This window comes from Fukomys damarensis, unplaced genomic scaffold (genome assembly GCF_012274545.1).
Source record: "Fukomys damarensis isolate Sample0158 unplaced genomic scaffold, DMR_v1.0_HiC HiC_scaffold_19, whole genome shotgun sequence".
Taxonomy (NCBI): Eukaryota; Metazoa; Chordata; class Mammalia; order Rodentia; family Bathyergidae; genus Fukomys; species Fukomys damarensis.
The window spans coordinates 48347976-48369200 of NW_022900931.1; the positions used below are offsets into that span (position 1 = coordinate 48347976).

The following is a 21225-nucleotide window of genomic DNA, read 5'->3' on the forward strand; positions in this document are numbered from 1 at the left end:
AGGTGATAAAAGCTTGTAATTTCTAGAAATCTCCTTAGTTGTTTTAGAGTCTTGGGCTGTGGAAAGAAAAGAATTGGTTTCTTTCTTCCCCCAGTCTTTGGCTTCCCTTAGATATAATAAGGCCTAAGTATTTTACCTCAAGGCTGCAAAGTTGTGCCTTAGACTTAGAAACATTATAATCTCTGTCTGTTAGAAAATTCAGAAGAATGCAGGTGTCTTGGCTAGAAAGCTCTTCTGAGGGGGAGTATAACACTATACCATCTCCATATTGCAAGGCTGACTTGGGAAAAACTATAGTATTTCCTTTTATCAAATTAGAATATAGGGATGTCTTCATCTCTTTCTGATAAATAGTTGACAATTTAAAATAACTGAAGGGCTTAGCTGTCATATTTCTCAGACCTTTAGGTATACATGCCTGAAAATGTCTTCTATTTTAATCTCCTATCTGATTGGCAATCCAGGAGGGGCTTTTATAGGAACTTCTTGTGTTCCAGTAGAAACCAGAATCTGTGAAAGAAATGAAAGCCTATGAAGCAAGTTATAGTCCATGAAGCAAAAAGACCAAAGTTAGAACCCATGAAAGAAAACTCTTACTTCTGACCATTAATCTTGGTGGAAGACCTCCAAAATGCTATAGGGGGAAGAGATGTAAGTCCTAAACCTGCTAGATATCTGAAACTTGAGTTCATGTCCTTTAAAACTGAAGAATGAATTCTAGGAACAATGGAGGTTAAGAGTAGGAAAAATTTATTGAAGGAAAGAAAGCTTCTGTCTAAGAGAGATAGAAGGGGGACTGGAAAGTGGGTTGCCCCCTCAATGAAGTTTTTAATCTCATAGATATTGGTTTGTATCTGTTTTATGGATTCCATTTATTTACTATGCTGGGATTTCATCGTTTTCCTCAGCAGCTGCTACTGCTGCTTCCTCCTCCTCCTCCTCCTCCTCCTCCTTTCTTCTTCCTTCTTCTTTCCTCCTCCTTCTTCTTTTTCTAAATCTATGTCTGCTCTAGAGTTATGAATCATGCCTTTCACTATGACACAATATCTGATATTATCTGAGAAATTATTTCTGATTTTATTTTTTCCCAGATCCTCTTTATTGCCAGTTCAGGGAATCCAGGTGGTTGAGTTTCAGATTGTTTCATCTTGTTGCCCCTTGGGGTTGCCTTTGGTGAACTGGTAGTTTGGTTTAGAGTCTTATTCAGGTATCTTCTCATTTCAATCAATGCAATCTTCTGTGCCTTTATTGAGGTGACTCTTTGCTCCCCCAGTGGGCATCAATTCTCAATAAGCTTCAGAGTGGCCTTCTCTCTGCTGCTCACTGCTGTGCCAGTTTCTGGGTTCAGATTGGTGGCCTTCTGTTGTCCAGGCTGGCTTATGCCTGGGGCCTGCATGCATTTAGTGATAGTATCTGTGTGGGCCTCTTGCTGGGGCCTGCAGGCCTGTGAAGCTGTTTTCCAGTTAAGCCTTTGGCTGGGGCCTGTGCTGGTGTCTGGGTGGGGCCATGGATGGGGCCTGTGCACTCACACCATTGTGTGGGTGGGCTTCTAGCTTGGCTCTGTGCTGCTGAGCCACTGGTGTCTGGGTGGGCTTCTGGCTGGGGCCTGGGCACACTACCAATGATATCTCTTACTATTATTTTTTTGGTGACAGTATCTCCCTTCTATTGTTCAGGCTGACCTTGAACTTATTTTGTAGCCCAGGCTGGACTCATATTTCCCAGTGACCTTCCTGCTTGCCTCTCAAGTCCTGGGATTATAGGCATGTACCACCACACTATATTGTGAATCAGGGCTGATAACACCAGGAGAGAAGCCAATACTTCTCTAATTTTACAGATTCAAAGTCAAAGAGTAGGAATTCTTCTCCAAGTCTGGAACTGTGCCCTGCAAATCTCTGAGCCTAGAATGTAATGATTTATGGGATCCTCACACAATTCCTACTTTTACATACAATGCTACCTCAGGTACCTCAGTTCACAAATGCTTTTGTTTGCAAACAATTTGCTTCACAAACAGAAGTGTATGGCAAAATTTTGTTTTTGTTTGCAAACTCTGCATTAGTGACATGTGGCCATCTTTTTCAAAATCCTAGAACAAATTAAACTCATGAACCAGATACCTCTGTGGAGTCTTATTTAATTTGCTTACAGTAAGATTTTTGCTAAGATAAGATTCATAGATGCAGTTGATTCTTCATTTTATTTTCTTGTATTACTTTTGTGTGGGTTTTGTTTTAACTTATTACTAAATTCTTAATACAAGTCATTTTTTGTCAACATTGAAAAATATCCATTGATTCTTTAAGTTTTATTTTATTCTTAATTGACAAATAATAATTGCATATCTTTATGGGGTGCAATATGAAGCTATGATATACACATTAGGAATGGTTATATCAGTCTAATTAGCAAATATTTTATCATTTCTTAGAGGTGTGTTTATTGATTCTTATTTCTTTCCTTTCTAAATTTATTTAGGTATACAATATAATGACATTCATCATTGGAAATTAGTACCTTTATGTAATCTATCTTGGTTCTTACTTTTTCTCCATTCCCATGCACTCCCTTCAAACCCTTCACCCCTTCCTATGTACAAAGACTTTGTTTCCACTTTTTCCTTTTCTCATATTAATTCAATTCCTTTCTTTCCTTTCCCTACCCCTTCCACTTCCCATTCCCCTTTGCCCCTTTTCTTCCTATTTCATATTATCTATTACACTCCTCGTTTACACTTTCAGTTTCTCACACCAGAGAAACTCTTCTATATTTGCACATGCTTGTCCTATTTATTTCACTTAAGAGTATGACCTTAATGTGCATCCCAATTGAAATTCCAGTAGCATACTTCACAGACCTTGAGAAAACAATCCAAAAATTCATTTGGAACAAGAAGAGACCTAGAATAGCAAAAGCCTTTCTAGGCAATAAAGACAAGGTAGGGGGTATCATAATATCCAATTTGAAACTATACTACAAAGCTACTGGGATAAAAACAGCATGATACTGGCAAAGAAACAGATCCGAGGACCAGGGGAATAGATTAGAAGATGCAGAAACAACTCCAAACACACTCAGATACCTCATCTTCTACAAAAGAGCCAAACACCCTCATTGGAGTAAAGATAGCCTCTTTAATAAATGGTGCAGGAAAAACTGGGTTTCAGCTTGCTGAAGATTAAAACTAGACCTATATTTCTCACCATACACTAAACTAAAATTGAAATGGAGTAAAGATTTAAATATTAAAACAGAAACACTAAACCAGCTGGAAGAGAGGTTAGGTAGAACTCTTGAAGACATTGGCATAGGAAAATATTTTATGAACAAAACCTCAGTTGCATGTGAACAAGCACAAACAATCAACAAGTGGGATCTCATCTTATTAAAAAGCTTCTGCACAGCAAGAGAAAACACCAACGTCATGAAGAGACAACCCATAATGTGGGAAAAATTTTTTACCAGCTGTTCCTCATACAAAGGTCTACTATCTAAAATATATAAAGAACTTAAAAAAAGACCTCCCAAATTTAAATACCCAATCCAAAAATGGGCATCTGAAATGAACAGACATTTCTCAGACAAAAAATTAGAAATAGCAAATAAACATATGAAAAAATGTTCAGCATCACTGGTCATTTGAAAGATGCAAATGAAAACAACGCTGAGAAAAAAATGGCTGCTATCAAGAAATCAGCAATTGACAAATAATGGCAGGGTCGTGGGGAAGAGGGAACCCTGCTCCACTGTTTGTGGGAATGCAGACTGGTGCAACCACTGTAGAAATCAGTAAGGAGATAACTCAAAGAACTTGGATATGAAGTCCCATTTGAGCCAGCTATTCCTCTGCTGGGTATCTTCCCAAAAGAATTAAAGGAATCATACCTAAGTGATGTTCATACTGCACAGTTTATAACACCTAAAACTTAGAAACATCCCAATTGACCATCAACTGTAGACTGGATAAAGAAAATATGTGTTTAAAAAAATAAATGGTGTGCTACTCAGCCATAAAGAATGAGAAATTAGAGGCATAGATTCTTTTTCCTTTCTATGATGCATATACATAATAGCTGGAGATTTTTCTCTTTTTTATCAAATTCCTTGCCACAGATTGTTTTTAAACATTTTGCTGAGTACATTGAGGCCATTTTTATCTGATCACTTTTGTCATCCATTCTTGAAATATCCTCTACTGTTTTTTATATTTCCCTACTTTTTAAAATATTTTATTTTCTGGGAGTCCATGTCTTGTTTTGAGAATCATAACTTTGATTTTTTTTTTATTTTTTGAGACAGGGTCTCACTATGTAGTTGAGACTGACCTGGAACTCACTATATAGCCCAGGCTGGTCTTGAACTCACACAGATCCTCCTGCCTCAGCCCCCCAACTGCTGGGATTATAGGTGTGTGCCACCATGCCTGGCCATAACTTTGATTTCTAAGATTTTTTTGTCATTTATTTATTTATTTATTTTCTCTATGCTTTATGTACTTGGAGCATCTTAATTATACTTCTCTATAAACTCTTTTCTATTTGCTCTTAAGTTCTATTTCCTAAGATAAGTATATCTCAAATGGCCACTAAGTACATGAAAAGAGGTTGAGCATCTTTGGCCATTACAGAAATGCAAATTAGAGCAGCACTATGGAAATTAGTATAGAGATTCCTCTAAAAATTAAATATAGAATTTCCAGCTATGATTCTCCTGGGTGTCTTCACAAAGGAGTGAATGCCATTATATTACAGTGATACATGCATATCGATGTTGATAGCAGCACCACTCACAATAACTAAATCATGGAAGCAGCCTGTATGCCCAACAGCAGATGAATGGATAAAGAAAATGTAGCACTTTTATGCAATGGAGTCTTACCCAACCTTAAAGATAGATAAATTTGAGTCACATGTAAGAAAAATGGATGGGTCTTGAGACCATAACATTAAATGAAATAAATCAGACACAGAGGTTAAATATTGCATACTTGCTCTAATATGAAAGACCAAAAATATAAATAACTGAAAAAGCAAGATAACCAAGAGATAGTAAGAAACAGGGAAATAGACTGTGGAGATGGGAAAGGCATCTGGAAAAGGAAGGAGAGGGGAGGTCAGGGAACAGCATGGGGAGTAAAAATGATCAAGATATATTATGTGTATATACCAATTCCTCAAGATGAATACAATTACTATGTAATCACAAACATCAAAAAAGAAAAGATAGATGTACCCAAATTTTTAAATTGGGTATCATCTTTTCATGACAATACTTTTAGCTTCCCTGTGGAGGCTCTTACTGTGGTCTCTAACGTGTTTCCAGGAGCCATGAGGCTAACAGGAAGTACAGGAAGGGCATATTGGTATTTTGTTTTTAGGGTGTCTGCAGCTTCCCGGGACAGCGTGTCTCCTGTAGGACCAGAAGACTCTCACTTCTCCAGGCTGAGAGCATAGATACCTGCTGCTTGACGTTTGGTTGAGAGGATGATTACAGAGTCCTTAATCAGTACTGCTTGGTGGTCTATCATATTTCTAGTGTCCTTTACTTTGGAGAGCACCAGAAACACTTCACTTTTTTCTTTTATGAAAAAATAAAACAAAATTTCATAACAAAACAGTAAGAATAACAATAGTTGATATGCTGTGTATCATTATATTTAAAGTAGTTACTCAGTACAGGACATAGATTTTTACAAAGAACAAACAGCACAAAACTTTCTTTTCAGTGAATTAAGATAAAAACTAGTGGTATAAATGAAAGAAATTACAGCAGCCTTTTCCCTTCATATGTTTTGCATTATTATTTCTTCTATTGTGTAAGTTTTTCTGCTTTCTGAGATTCCTCATGTTTCTATCTATTGATGGAGCTCTTTTTTTCTTTCCCCTGATGCTACATTGATTTACTTTAAAAAAAAAATGTTTTCTGTCATTTGTGGGAATGGAGGTGGGAATAAGATATTTGCATTTGTGCTTAGTCCATTACTGGTTAAACTTGTCTTTTATGCTTTTCTTTCCCCCTGACATGTCTTCCTTCATTCCTTAAGTTATTCCTTTATCTCTTCACTCTGTAGTACTATGGAGCACCAAATCTGTGCCAGGCTTCGCAGTAAATAGCTTTCAAAAAGATGATGCTATTGCCCATAAATAAAAGAGTCTGAATCTTTCATTTTTCCTAGCACAAATGATGACGCTATTTGCATCAATCTATGTGCACATTTTTTCTTGACCTTGAAACAATCTTTCCTAGATGCTTAGCCTACTTTACAGTAATATTTGATGTTCAAATAATTGGAACAAACTAAAGCATGTCTCAGTCTCACTCACCTTGTGCTTGTCATAAGAGTGCTACCTAGATAACAGTGCTCTCTCCCTCCCCCCTCTATTCGTGTGTGTCTCTTTCTGTGTCTGTCTCCCTGAGAGAGAGTCATGTTATGTAGTTCATGTTGGCCTTGATCTCACTATGTACCCTAGGATACCCTCAAACTCACAGTGATCCTCCTGCCTCATCTCCCCAAGTGCTGGGACTACAGGTGTGTGCCACCATGTGTAGCTGGAATTTGTCCTCTTCTCTGTACCTGCCCTAGTTTTGACCCTTGTTATCTTTTTTATTTTATTTTATTTTTTTTTGTGGTACAGGGGATCAAACTCAGGTCCTTGCGCTTGTGAGGCAGGCCACTGAACCACTGAGCTAAATCCCCGGCCCTAACCCTTATTATCTTTAACATAACTTGTCTGGTTAACTGGCTTAATGCTTGATCCTTAATAAATACTCCTAATATTTGTCTTAGTTGAGTGAAAGAACTAAGACCCTTAAGCCTCTCTGACTCCAGTACATCCTTCACAATTCTGCTAATACAAATTAAAAAACACAGATCTGTAGAAACCTTCAGAGTCCCTTACTTGTTTAATGTGAAAGACATTAAGCCCAATATTTCTATAGATTATTTTATTAAGAAGTTTATATAAACAGTGGCAACAGAGACATGCAATAATACATTTTGAACAGAATTGTAATAATTTTCCCAGTGAAAGAGAGTAACAGTGTTTTGGGTATTAGATACTTAACACAGGTCATCACATTAAGCTACATCCCCAGCCCTTTTTTATTTTGCAACATGGTCTTATTACCTTGTTATGTTGCCAAGGCTGGGTTCAAACTTGTGATCATCCTGCCTCAAGCATCCCAGATTGCTGGGATTATAGGCATGATCACCATGTTCAGTTCAGAACAGCAATTCCTTTTTTTTTTTAAATCACTAAATTTATTGGTACTTTTTAGGTATACAATATAATGACATTCATCATTGGGAATTCATACCCTTACATGATACATATTGGCTCTTATTTTTTCCCCATTCCCCTGCCTTTGCTTCAATCACTCCTCCCCTCCTTATTTACAAAGACTTTGTTTCCATTTTTTCCTTTTTATCATATTTATTCCTTTCCCTTCTTACCCTTCTCCTAACTCTCACACTTCCCCTTTGGACATTTTCTTCCTATTTCAAATTATCTATTATACATTTTGATCCTTATTTATGCTTTCAGTTTCTCACACCAGAGAAACTATTTGGTATTTAAACATGTGTGCCCTGTTTATTTCACTTAAGAGTATGATCTCAATGTACATCCACTTTCCTATGAATGACTCTAGTTTCTCATTCTTTATGGCTGATTAATACTGAATTTTATAGAAAAACCACATCTTTATCCAGTCTCCAATTGATGAGCAATTGGGCTGTTTCCAAGTTTTAGCTATTACAAACTGTACCACTATAAACATGGGTGCACATATATCACTGTAGCATGATTCCTTTAATTCTTTTGGAAAGATACCCAGCAGAGGGATGGCTGGGTCAAATGGAACCTCTAATCCCAGCTCTTTCAGGTATCTCCATAATGATTTCCATAGTGGTTGCACCAGTCTGCACTCCCGCCAACAGTGGAGGATTCCTTTTTCCCCACAACCCCACCAACATTTGTTATTGTTTGATTTCTTGATAGCAGCCATTCCTTGTGGGGTGAGGTGGAATCTCAGTGTTGTTTTCATCTGTGTCTCTCAAATGACCAGTGATGTCGAACATTTTTTCATAAATTTATTTACTGCTTTTACTTCTTTGAGAAATGTCTGTTCATTTCAGATGCCCATTTTTGAATCAGGCCTTTATATTTGGGGGACCTGATTGTTTTGAGTTCTTTATATATTCTAAATAATAGTCCTTTGTCTGAAGAGCAGCTGGTAAAAATTTTTCCCCATATTGTAAGTAGTCTCTTATCTCTGTTGGTGATTTCTCTTGCAGTGCAGAAGCTTTCTGATTTTTTTTGAGACAGTGTCTCACTATGTAGTTGAAACTGACCTGGATCTCACTAGGTAGCCCAGGCTGGTCTCGAACTCATAGCAGTCCTCCTGCCTCAGCCTCCCAAGTGCTGGGATTACAGGCATGCTCCACCACACCTGGCAGAAGCTTTTTGAAAAGATGAGATCCTAGTTGTTGATTCTTTGTGCTAGTTGTCATGTTACTGAGGATTTGTTCATAAAATATTTTCCTATGCCAGTGCATTCTAGAGTTCTGCCTAACAGTTTTCCAGCAAGTTTAGTGTTTCTGTTTTAATATTTAGACCCTTAATCCACTTGGAGTTTAGTTTAGTGAATGAAAGATATGGGTCTAGTTTTAATCTTTGGCAGGTTGAAATCCAGTTTTTCAAACACAGTTTATTAAAGAGACTATCTTTCTTCTACTGAGGATGGTTGGCTCCTTTGTCAAAGATGTGGTAGCTGAGTTCATCTGGAGTTGTTTCTGTATCTTCCAATCTATTTCACTGATCTTTGGGTCTTTTTCTTTGCCAGTACCATGCTGTTTTTATCATGTGGCTTTGTAGTATAGTTTCAAGTTGGGGGTTGAGATACTCCATCATGTCTGTGTTGTGTAGAATTGCTTTTGCTATTGTGGTTTCAAATAACTTTTTGGATTATTTTCTCAAGTTCTGTGAAATATACTGTTGGAATTTAAATTGCAATTGCATTGAATCTGTATAGCAGTTTTGGAAGTATGGACATTTTCACTATGTTGGTTCTTCCTACCCAGGAGCAAGGGATGTCTTTCCATTTTCTTATATCATCTCCTATCTCTTTTTTCAGAGTGCTGCACTTTTCAGTGTAGAGGTCTTCTTTCTCCTTCGTTAGACTGATTCCTAGATATTTCATTTTTTTAGATGTTATTGTGAAATGAATTGTTTCCATAATTCTTTCTTAGCGAGTCTGTTATTTTTGTACAAGAAGGCTATTGATTTTTCATTGTTGACCTTGTATCCAGCTACTCTGCTGAATCTGCCATTTAGGTCAAGAAGTCTTTTGTTAGAGTTTCTGGGATCTTCTATGTACTATGTAGAGCATCATATTGTCAGCAAATAATGAAAGTTTAACTTCTTCCTTTCCTATCTTTATTCCTTTTATTTCTTTCTCTTGTCTAATTGCTGTGGCCAATATTTCCAGAGCTATAGTGAACATGAGTGGTGATAGTGGACATTCTTGTCTTGTTTGTTCCTGATTTTAGTGTGAAAGTTTTCAGTATTTGACCATTTAGTATGATGTCGGCTGTTGGTTTTTCATAGATAGCCTTGATCAGGTTGAGATAAAGATCTTCTATTCCAATTTTCTTTGGGGTTTTTATGATGAATGGGTGTTGGATTTTGTAGAATGCTTTTTGTGCCTCTTTTGAGATGACCATATGGGTTTTGTCCTTGGCTCTGTTAATATACTATATTACATTTATTAATTTACATAGGTTGAACAATTCTTGCATCCCTGGGATAAATCTGACTTGGTCAGGGTATATGACCTTCCTAATAACCCTTTGTATTCTGCTTGCCAGTGTCTCATTGAGGATTTTAGCATCTATGTTCATTAGGAAGATTGTCCTGTAGTCCTCTTTTTTGATTGGGTCTTTCCTTGGTTTGGGAATCAAAGTAACACTTGCTTCCAGGAATAAATTTGGAATTATTGCTTCCTTTTCACTTTCATTGATGAGTTTAAAGAGTAGAGGCAATAGATCTTCTGTAAATGTCTTGTAGAATTCAGCAGTGAAGCCATCAGGACCTGGGATTTTCTTTGTTGGTAAAGTTTTAATTACATTATCAATTTAACTGATTGTAATTGGGATTTTTAGATTTTTTTATATGTTCTTCATTCAACTTTGGTAATTCATATGTATCTAGGAATCTGTCCATTTCTTTGATGTTTTCCATTTTATTAGAGTACAGATTTTTGAAGTAGGTATTGATGAACCTCTGGATTTCTGCTGGATCTCTTGTGACTTTACCTTTTTCCTTCCTAATTGCATGAAATTAAGCCTTTTCTTTCATTTTTTGATAAGGTTGGCTAAGGGCTTATCAATTTTATTTAATCTTTCAAATAACCAACTCTTTGATTTATTGATTTTTTGTATCATTCTTAGTCTCCATTTCATTGATTTCTGCTCTGACCTTATAATTTCTTCCCTTTTATGAGCTTAGGTTTTTCCTTGCTCTTTTTTTTTTTTCCTAGGAGTTTAAGGTTCAAATTAGGTATTGATCTGTTGTGACTTTAACATTTCATTCCTAATTGCTTGAATTTGAGCCTTTTCTTTCCTTTTATTGATAAGGTTGGCTAAAGGTTTATCAATTTTATTTAGTCTTTCAAAAAACCAACTCTTTGATTCATTGTTTTTTGTATTGTTCTCTTAGTCTCCTTGGCATTGATTTGTGGTCTGATCTTTATAATTTCCTCCCTTGTATATGAGCTTTTAGTTTGTCTTGCTTTTCTTTTTCTAGGAGCTTAAGGTTAAGCATTAGGTTGTTTATTTGAGCTAGTTCTGTTTTCCTAGTATGGGCATTTACTGCTATGTGTTTCCCTCATAGAACTGCTTTCATTGTGTCCCGTAGATTCCTGTGCATTGTATTAGCATTATCATTTAATTATAGGAACTGTCTTATTTCTTCTTTAATTTTTTCTTGACCCAGTGGTTTTTCAGCAGGGTATTATTTAATTTCCATGTGTTTGTGAAGTTCTTGCAGTTTTGTGTGCTATTGACCTCCAGTTCAATTGCACTATGATTTGATAATATGGAGGGGGTAACTTCAATTCCTTTGGATTTACTTAAGCGTGTTTTTTTTTTTTTTTTTTTGTACTGGGGATTAAACTCAAGTCCTTGTGCTTGCAAGGCAGGCCACCGAAACACTGAGCTAAATCCTTGGCTTAAGCATGTTTTATTAGCTGTCATGTGGTCTATTTTGGAGAATGACCTGTGTGTGGCTGAAAAGAATGTATATTCTGTTTTTGTCGGGTGGAACACTCTGTAGACATCTATTAAGTCCATTTGTTCAAAGACTTGGTTCAGTTCAATTATTTTGTTGTTGATTTTTTGTCTAGATGATCTGTCTATTTGTGTCTGTGGAGTATTGAGGTCCCCCACTACAACTGTATTAGTGCTTCATTCATTTTTCATATCCTTTAATATTTGCTCTGTATAGTTGGAGATATTAGTATTTGATGCATATATATTTATGATTGTCACTTCTTCCTCTTGTATTTTTCCCTTTACAAGGATATAGTGGCCTCCTTTGTCTCTCTTAATTAGTTTTGGTTTGAAATCTATTCTGTCTGCAAATCAGATAGCTACCTACACTATTTTTTTCCAGGCTCCTGTCACATGGAGAACTATTTTCCATGTGACGCATTAACTCTCAGTTAATGAATTTCTTTTTGGATTATGTGGATTTCTTGTATACAGCATATTGTTGGATTTTGCTTCTTAATCATTCTGCCTGCCTGTTTCTTTTGTTTGGTGAATTGAGGCTATTAACATTGATGGTTATAATTGTTATGTATTGACTTTTCATTGTCATGTTATTTTCCTGTTGTTGGTTTTTTCAATTTTTGTTTTTGCCTCTGTCCCTTTAATTTCTTATCTTTCCTGGTATATTTGCTCTGTTGGCCCTTATGGAGTTGTGGCCTTCATTGTCTTTTGCCAGGAGATTATTTAGAAGTATTTGGTATTGATGATGGAATTAGGTATTAATGATCCTCTGGATTTCTGCTGGCTCCATTGTAATTTCACTCTTTTCATTCTTAATAGCATGGATTTGGGCCTTTTCTTACCCTTTTTTGATAAGGTTGGCTAAGGGTTTGTCAATTTTGTTTATTCTTTTGAAGAACTAACTCTTTGCTTCATTGATTTTTTTTGTATCATTCTCTTAGTCTCCATTGCATTGATTTCTGCTCTGATCTTTATATTTTCCTTTCTTGTATGAGTGTAGGGTTTTTCTTGGTTTTCTTTTTCTAGAAGCTTGAGGTTCAGCACTAGATGGTTTATTTGAGCTCAGTCTGTTTTCCTAATATAAGTAATCACTGCTATGAATTTCCATCCTGTCTGCTTTCATTATGTCCCATAAATTATGTTATGTTGTATTGGGATTATCATTTAATTTTTGAAACTGTCTAATTTCTTCTTTAATTTCCTCTGAGACCCATTGGTTGTTTAGAAGTGTGTTGTTCATTTTCCATATGTTTATGAAATTCTTGTGGTTTATTTTGTTATTGATCTCCAATTTCATTGTACTATGATCTGATAATATACAGGGGATAACTTCAATTCCTTTGCACTTACTTAAACATGTTCTATGAGCAAGTATGTGGTTTATTTAGGAGAACAACCCATATATAGCTGAAGAGAATGTGCATTCTAATTTTGTGCAGTAGAATACTTTGTTTATCTGTTGAGTCCATTTGTTTAAGAGTTTCTAGTTCTAATATTTTGTTGTTGATTTTTTTTTGTCCAGTTGATCTATCTATTTGTTACAGTGGCATATTGAAGTCTCCCACTACTATTGTATTAGTGCTTATTTGATTTTTCATCCCTGTTAATATTTATTTTATATAGTTGGGTGCACTAGTATTTGGTGCACATATATTTATGATTGTTATCTCTTCCTTTTGGATTGCTCCCTTTACAAGGATATAGTGGCCTTCTTTTTCTCTCTTAATTAGTTTTCATTTGAAATCCACTTGATCAGCGAAGAGGATAGCTACACCTCCTTTTTTTTCAGGTTCCTGTTGCATTGAGTATTATTTTCCATCCTTTACCTTTCAGTCTGTTAGTTTCTTTTTGAATTAAATATGTTTCTTGTATATGACATATTGTTGGATTTTGATTCTTGATCCATTCTGCCAGTATATTTCTTTTGATTGGTAAATTGAGACCATTAATATTTATGGTTATAACTGATATGTATTGACTTATCCTTATCATGACCTTTTCTTTGTTGTTGGATTCTTCCCTTTGCATTTAATATGTTATGTTGCTTGATGAGCTCATTCTTCTGGGCTTTTTGGGGTTTTGACCTTCATTATATTTTCCTAGGACATTACACTTTTTTGGAGTGCTGGTTTGGTATTCATGAAGTTCCTCAGGTGCTCTTTGTTGTGAAAGTATTTTATTTTTCCATCAATTTTGAAAGGTAATTTTGCAGGATATATCAATGTTGGTTGGAGGCTGTTTTCTTTTAGAATTTGAAATACTTCAGTCTAAGTTCTTCTTGACTTTAGGATTTTTCTTGAGAACTCTGTTGTGATTCTGATCACATGTGGTTCATTTCTTTTCTCTAACTGCTTGTCATATTTTGTTCTTCTGTTGGGTTTTTGGAATCTTAACTGTTGTATGCCAAGGTGTAGATTTTTTTTGATCACTGCTAGTTGGAATCCTATATGCCTCACTTATCTGTATATCAAATTCTTTCCCCTGCTTGGGAAGTCTTCTGCCATTACTACTGTGAACAGTATATGTTATTTGCACGCTCTCCTGTTTCTTCACTGACTCTGATCAGTCTTATGTTATTCTTCTTTGTGTCATCTAGCAGCTGCTAGGTTGATTTCTTGTTGTCCCTTACTATTTTTAAGAAATCTTTCTTTTCTTGGTCACTAATTGCAATCATATCTTCCTATATGATATTCTGTCCTCACATTGGCTCATTCTGCTGTGTATACTTCCAATGAAGTTTTTAATCTCCTGGCTATCTGTTTACATCTTTTTTATGGATTTCATTTGTTTCCTATGCTAGGATTCCATCATGTTCCTTAGCTCCTCTGTTTTTTTAATTGGTGTCTGCTCATGTCTTTCCCTATAGACACAATCTCTGTTGTTATCTGAGAAATTATGTCTGATTTTATTATTTCCAGATCCTATTTCATTGCCATTTCAGGGAGTCCAGGTGCTTGAGTTTCAGATTGTTCCCTCTCATTGCTTTTTGGGGATGCCTTTGGTGATCTGAAAGTTTGTTTTGAGTCTTGTTTAGGTGTCTTCCTATTTCAACTGATGCTGTCTTCTCTGTCTTCTTTGAGGTGACTCAATTCTCAACAAGCCTCAGAGAGCCCTTTTCTCTACTGTTAACCATGGTGCCAATTCCAGTGGTATCTGGGCCAGCTTTGGCTGGGGTATGCCTGTCTGCATACCAGACAGGTGGATCTTTGAGTGGGGTCTGTGCACCCGAGCCAATGGTGTCTGGGTGGGCTTTTGGCTGGGGCTGTGTGCCCAAGGTGGCAGTGTCTGGGAGGGCCCTTGGCTGGGGCCTGCATGCCTACACCACTGTTGTGTGGGTGGGCTTCTTGCTTTGGCCTGTGCACCCTTAGTATCTGGGCAGACCTCTGTCTGAGGCCTGTGCACCCCTGCTGCTGTTGTCCAGGCAGGCTTTTGGCTGGGGTCTCACAGTAATTCTTATAGTGACCGGGCAGTAGGGAATACCAAGTAGAAGTTACACAAACTAATTTTTTAGGATAGTGAATGAATAAAAGAACAAATTGATATAATAATTATATAGTAAAGATACTTAAGAAATTTGATTTTCAAATTAATAAAGTTTTGGACTGAAAATACAGTTTCTGTAAAATGGAGTTTCACAGTCATAAAAAATCAAATAAGCTTTTTAGAGTCTGTGTATGAAACAATAGAAAATAAAACTTGGTGGCAACCAGTGTATACAGTGTTCTCTGTCCTGAATCTCCCACTTCAGCTCTTTTGGTGCAGTTTCTATGTTGCTTCTTCCTAAGTCACATGCTTCTCCTGGAGGTTCCTGTGTATAGTGCCCATATTTCAGGGCAAGGACTGGTCAATCTGTGTGATCACACAGTGTTATGGGGTTAGGGCACAGTTAGAAAAGTATTTTAAAATTCTTGAAATGCAAGTATCCTAAAAGCTGAAATGTGTAAATTAAGTAAAAATGGGGAGTTATGACTAACAGACTTCAGAAGACCTGAGTTGAAGCTGGTGTCAGGAGACACAAAATTCAGAGATTCAGACAATCCTCTCATCTCCACTTGGGAGTCAAGAATGGAAAGTGGTGAGAGAGAACTTTCAGAGCTAAGGCCTTAGAATTCTATTATATATGTTGAATGTTGTGAGAAGTTGGATAAGATAGATAATGGAAGACCCATGATTAAATTTGACAGGAGAGAAGTGTTTGGAGAGGTGGAAGCCAAAGCCTGAATTCCATGGATTGAAGAGGGAACAAGAGATGGAAAATGAGCTGAGGGTGTGGGAGCACACCTGAGGCTGTAGGATTTTCAAGTTTGCTTTCCCTGGGAAATTTAGAAAGACTCTGTTGCAAGTGAAGGGACTGGGCATGTGGCCCAGTATTAGAGTGTCCCTGGATTTTATTCCCAATAACATACACAGATGGGAACAAGGAGGTTATAGTTGCACATAACCCTTTACTCCTCCCTTCTCTCCTTCTTTTCTTTCTTCTTTCTCTAAAATGTTAAATAAAGTATTATTATTTTGGGGAATGACTGAATAAAAGATGAAGAAGAAATTGACGCAGAAGGTAGAGAGTGCCTACAGGAGCAAAATTCCTCCATCATTCATGATAGGGGTATGGGATCTACTGTAGAAGTGAAAGGTTGGCCTTTGTAATGAGGGAGGCAGAAAGGCTGGTAGATTTTGTGATGCCAAAGTAAAGAAGTATATCAGTTAGAATGCCAAAACAGAAAGACCAAATTATTAATGACTTGATGAGAGAGAAGATTATTTCTTCTTTAAGGAACTGTTCAGGTAGGCAGTCTAGGGCTGACTCAGTGGCTCCAAAATAAATTATCCAGGCTCTGTCTATCTTATTGCTGTGTTAACCTTAACATGCAGCTTACACATTGTCTAAAGGTTGCTGCTCTGTCTTTTGATATCATGTCTGAATACCAGAAAGAGGAAAGGGAAACTGGAAGGGAAAGCACATATCTTCTCTCTCTAGGAACAACTTTGAGATTGTCCCTATTCTGTTCACATCTCACTGACTAGAATTTATTCACATCATCACTCCTAGCTGTAGAGGAGGCTTGGAAATTTAGTGCTTGGCTGTGTGACCATGTGTCCAGCTAATAACAGTATCCTTCTTGTAAGAGAAGTTGAGAATGGGTACTAGGGAATAGGTTGGAGCCTCTGCTACAAGGATGTAGTAGTTCTTCTCTGGCTACTTCTAATTCCTCATTGAGGAAGTGAGTTCATCTGTCAAGTGTAGTAAAGGATGTGATTTTGGGGGTTTCAGGACAAAGGAGAAGCAGCAGAATAGTCATCTTAAAAAGTGAGTTAAGCAGCAGAATTGCCAGGCAGTGTGGAGGGACAAATTGAATTTTGTAAACAAAGGAAACAGATAACAGATCATTCTGACTCCTCCTTGAAACTTTACAGGCTCAGAAAATAGTCAGAGTTTGAAGACCCTCTGACATAAGAGTGATTAGGTATGTGTTTTAGTGGACCAAGATCTCCTAATAAGTACACTCAATTCTTGATTCAGGGGATAGTATGTTTGTTTTCCTCATTTCCCAATCTGTAAATGGGCAGCTTCTGAAGGGATCAGTGTTGCTGTTCACCTCTATGAGCTGACAGCTTTCCTCTGTCTGACTCCACAACCTGGGCTGGAGTAGTGGTGTGACATGTAGCTGTCATGTGTACACAGATGGCCACTTGTCTCTTAAGTGAAGATGTTCCATTATTTCCTCAGGAGAGATAGCTAAAGTGGAACATTGGGAAGTGTTTTCATTTTTCCTGTCACAAAGAATTGGTGATTTGGTAGTCATAGGAGTTTGTAATAAATAACCCACATTGATTTCTCTGTTCCAGGACGGTCTTGCTTCCCTTCCTCCCAGAACCCTGACACTTGCCCCAAGGGACAGTGTTAGAAAATCATTAACAAAACAGCACAGACCCCTTCTTCTGTGGATATAAATCTGGGTAGTTTGAGGTCAGTCTGAGGCAAGGGATCTAGGACTTTTTAGCTAGAGAACTTTGGGACAGAGACATTTGTGAATCCAGATCCTAGTAGCACAGGAAGCAGGGAGTGACCATGGAGAAGTTGTTGTGGTGTTTCTTGGTCTTGATCAGCCTCTCTGATGTTTTTGGCCAGAAAGGTAGGGGTTATCCCAAGCTGTGCTAGAGATTTGATCTGAGGGATAGGGGTGGGACTTAAGATTATATAAATTGAATTCAGAGGAGTATCTAGCATGGTGAGAGAGAGAGAGAGAGAGAGAGAGAGAGAGAGAGAGAGAGTGTGTGTGTGTGTGTGTGTGTGTGTAATCAGGGAAGGGGTCGATTGCTTTCTTGATGCCAACCTATTTTTAAATGAGGCACAGATCTTTGTGATCTGAGAAACTTCTCATCTCTAATTGGTTTTCTGATGCACAGACATGTCTAAGAAGACTTTTGTGTTTCCTAAAGAGTCAGATAACTCCTATGTATCCCTGAAAGCACAGTTGAAGAAGCCACTGAATGCCTTCACTGTGTGCCTCCGTTTCTACACTGATCTGTTCACAAGTCGTGGGTACAGCATTTTCTCTTATGCCACCAAGAAGCACTCGAATGAGATCCTCATATTTTGGTCTAAAAATAGAGGATATATTCTTTTTTTTTTATTGAGTTTATTGGTACATTTAGGGATACAGTACAGTTACATTCATTGTTGGGATCATGTACCTTTACATGGCAAGTCTTGATTCTCATTTTTTTCCCCTTACCTCTGCCCTCCCTTCACCCCCTCCTCCCCTCCCCATCTACAAACACTTTATTTTCATCTTTTCATTCTCTCACATTTTTTTTTCTTTTCCCTTTTTGTTCTTCCCCTACGTATCACACCTTCCCTACACCTTTAGCTCCTTTCCTCCCATTTCTAAATGTCAGTAATCTTATTAGAATCTTATGCATTGTTGCAGAATATTCACACCAGGGAAACTATTTGGTATTTACACATGTGGGACTTATTTATTTCACTTAGGAGTATATCTTCAATATGTATCCATTTTCCTATGAATGAATCTATTCTCTCGCTCTTTATGGCTGAGTAATATTCCATTTTATAGAAAAACCACATCTTCTTTATCCAGTTTCCAACGGATGGGCAAATAGGTTGTTTCCAAGATTTAGCTATTACAAACTGTGCCGCTATAAACATGGGTGCACATTCTTCTCTGTGATATGATTCTTTTAGTTCTCTTGGAAAGATACCCAACAGAGGGATGGCTGGGTCAAATGGAACCTCCAGTCCAAGCTCTTTGAGGTATCTCCATATTGATTTCCATAGTAGTTGCACTAGTCTGCACTCCCACCAACAATGGAGGAGGGTTCCTTTCTCCCCACAACCCCGCCAACATTTGTTATTGTGTGATTTCTTGATAGCAGCCATTCTTTGTGGGGTGAGGTGGAATCTCAGTGTTGTTTTCATCTGCATCTCTCGAATGACCAGTGATGTGGAACATTTTTTCATATATTTTCTTGCTGCTTTCACTTCTTTGTATGAGAAATGTCTGTTCATTTCGGATGCCCATTTTTGGATCGGGTCTTTATATTTGGGGGGACTGATTGTTTTGAGTTCTTTATATATCCTTGATAATAGTCCTTTGTCTGAGGTACAGCTGGTAAAAATTTTTGCCCTAATTGTAGATTGTCTCTTAGTTCTGCTAATGGTTTCTTTTGAAGTACAGAAGCTTTTTAGTAAGATGAGATCCCAGTTGTTGATTCTTTCTGCTAGTTCCCGTGCTACTGAGGATTTGTTCATAAAGTCTTTTCCTATACCAATGTCTTCCAGAGTTCTACCTAACTTGCTTTCCAGCAAGTTTAATGTTTCTGTTTTAATATTTAGATCTTTAATCCATTTGGCTTTTAATTTAGTGCATGGCGAAAGATAAGGGTCTAATTTTAATCTGTGACAGGTTGATATCCAGTTTTTCCAACACCATTTATTAAAGAGGCTATCTTTCCTCCACTGAGGATGGTGAGCTCCTTTGTCGAAGATGAGGTAGCTGAGTACATCTGCATTTGTTTTTGTGTCTTCCAGTCTGTTCCATTGATCCTCAGGCCTATTTCTTTGCCAGTACCATGCTGATTTTATCACAGTGGCTTTGTAGTATAGTTTCAAATTGGGAATTGTTACACCTGGTGCCATGTGACTGTTGCCTATAATGGCTTTTGCTATTCTAGGTCTCTTGTGGTTCCAAATGAATTTTTGGATTCTTTTTTCTAGTTCTGTGAAATATAGTGTTGGAATTTCAATTGGCATTGCATTGAATGTATATAGCAGTTTCGGTAGCATGGCCATTTTCACTATGTTGATTCTTCCTACCCAGGAGCAGGGGATATCTTTCCATTTTTTTATATCCTCTTCGATTTCTTTTTTCAGAGTGCTGTAGTTTTCAGTGTAGAGATCTTTTGTTTCTTTTGTTAGATTGATTCCTAGATACTTCATTTTTTTGGATGCTATTGTAAAAGGAATTTTTTCCCTTATTTCTCTTTCTGTCTGTCTGTTATTTGTGTATAGAAAGGCTATTGATTTTTGGGTATTCACCTTGTATCCAGATACTCTACTGAATCTGTCAATTAAGTCTAGAAGTTTTTTGGGGAGGTTTTTGGATCTTCAATGTAGAGTATCATATCATCAGCAAATAATGATAGTTTAACTTCTTCCTTTCCTATCTTTATTGCTTTTATTTCTTTCTCTTGTCTAATTGCTGTGGCTAATGTTTCCAGAACTATATTGAAGAGAAGTGGCGATAGTGGGCATCCTTGTCTTGTTCCTGATTTTAACATGAAGGTTTTTAGTTTTTGGCCATTCAATATGATGTTGGCTGATGGTTTTTCATAAATAGCCTTTATTAAATTGAGGTATAGACCATCTATTCCAATTTTTTGCAGGGTTTTTATCATGAATGGGTGTTGAATTTTATCAAATGCTTTTTCTGCATCTATTGAGAGGATCATATGGTTTTTGTCCTTGACTTTGTTAATATAATGTATTACATTCACTGACTTTCGTATGTTGAACCACCCTTGCATCTCTGGAATAAATCCGACTTGGTCATGATGGATGATCTTCTTAATAATCGAGAGGATATATTCTTGAACTGGGTGGACCTGAAGTACTATTCAAGGCTCCTGAAATTCCCACAGCTCCAGTACACATCTGTGCCAGCTGGGAGTCCGTCTCGGGAATCATAGAGTTGTGGGTAGATGGGAAGCCCCAGGTGAGGAAAAGTCTGCAGAAGGGCCACTCTGTGGGGACAGGAGCCATCATCATCCTTGGGCAGGATCAGGATTCATTTGGTGGGAGCTTTGATGCAAACCAGTCTTTTGTGGGAGACATTGGAGATGTGAATATGTGGGACTTTGTTCTGTCACCTGAGGAGATCAGTGCAGTGTATGCTGGTGGGACATTCAGTCCTAATGTTCTAGATTGGCGGTCACTGACATCTGAAACACATGGTGAAGTCTTCATCAGGCCCCATCTGTGGGCTTGAGGCTCTTCTGTGGATCCTCAAGGTGCCTCCTGCAGATTATATCTCCTGGGCTCCAGATCTCTGGCTATGGACTTTCTCCCTATGTACCTCATAGGTTTACTCTGCAAGCAGAACCTTTTACATCCCTTCCTTAGATGGAATTCATCTGTCTGGCTTGGGAGCCTGTGAAATACCTTAAGAAATTTTGTCTAGACAGATCAGAATTGCAGATGTTCTGTTTATATATTTACTTTTTTAATTAAAATAATTTTAGGGATAATCTCTTACCCTCATATAGATGAGAACTGGTACCCAGACAAAAGGACATTTTTGAAAAGTCACATTGCAAGTATGTCTCTGAGATGGGAAATGTATGCTGGTACTTATATCTAATTTCCTACACAAAAAGTAGGAGAGATGTACCTGCAATCATACAATTGTTCT

General features: G+C 37.3%; 1 protein-coding gene across 1 annotated transcript; it reads left to right on the forward strand.

Moving 5' to 3' along the window:
* Positions 1–17290: 17290 nt before the first annotated feature.
* Crp (C-reactive protein) lies at positions 17291–20928 on the forward strand. Its single transcript, XM_010616692.2, has 3 exons — positions 17291–17427; positions 17702–17932; positions 20396–20928. The coding sequence occupies exons 1-3, from the start codon at positions 17364–17366 to the stop codon at positions 20800–20802; spliced, it is 702 nt and encodes a 233-aa protein (XP_010614994.1). The 5' UTR covers positions 17291–17363; the 3' UTR covers positions 20803–20928.
* The last annotated feature ends 297 nt before the right edge of the window (positions 20929–21225 follow it).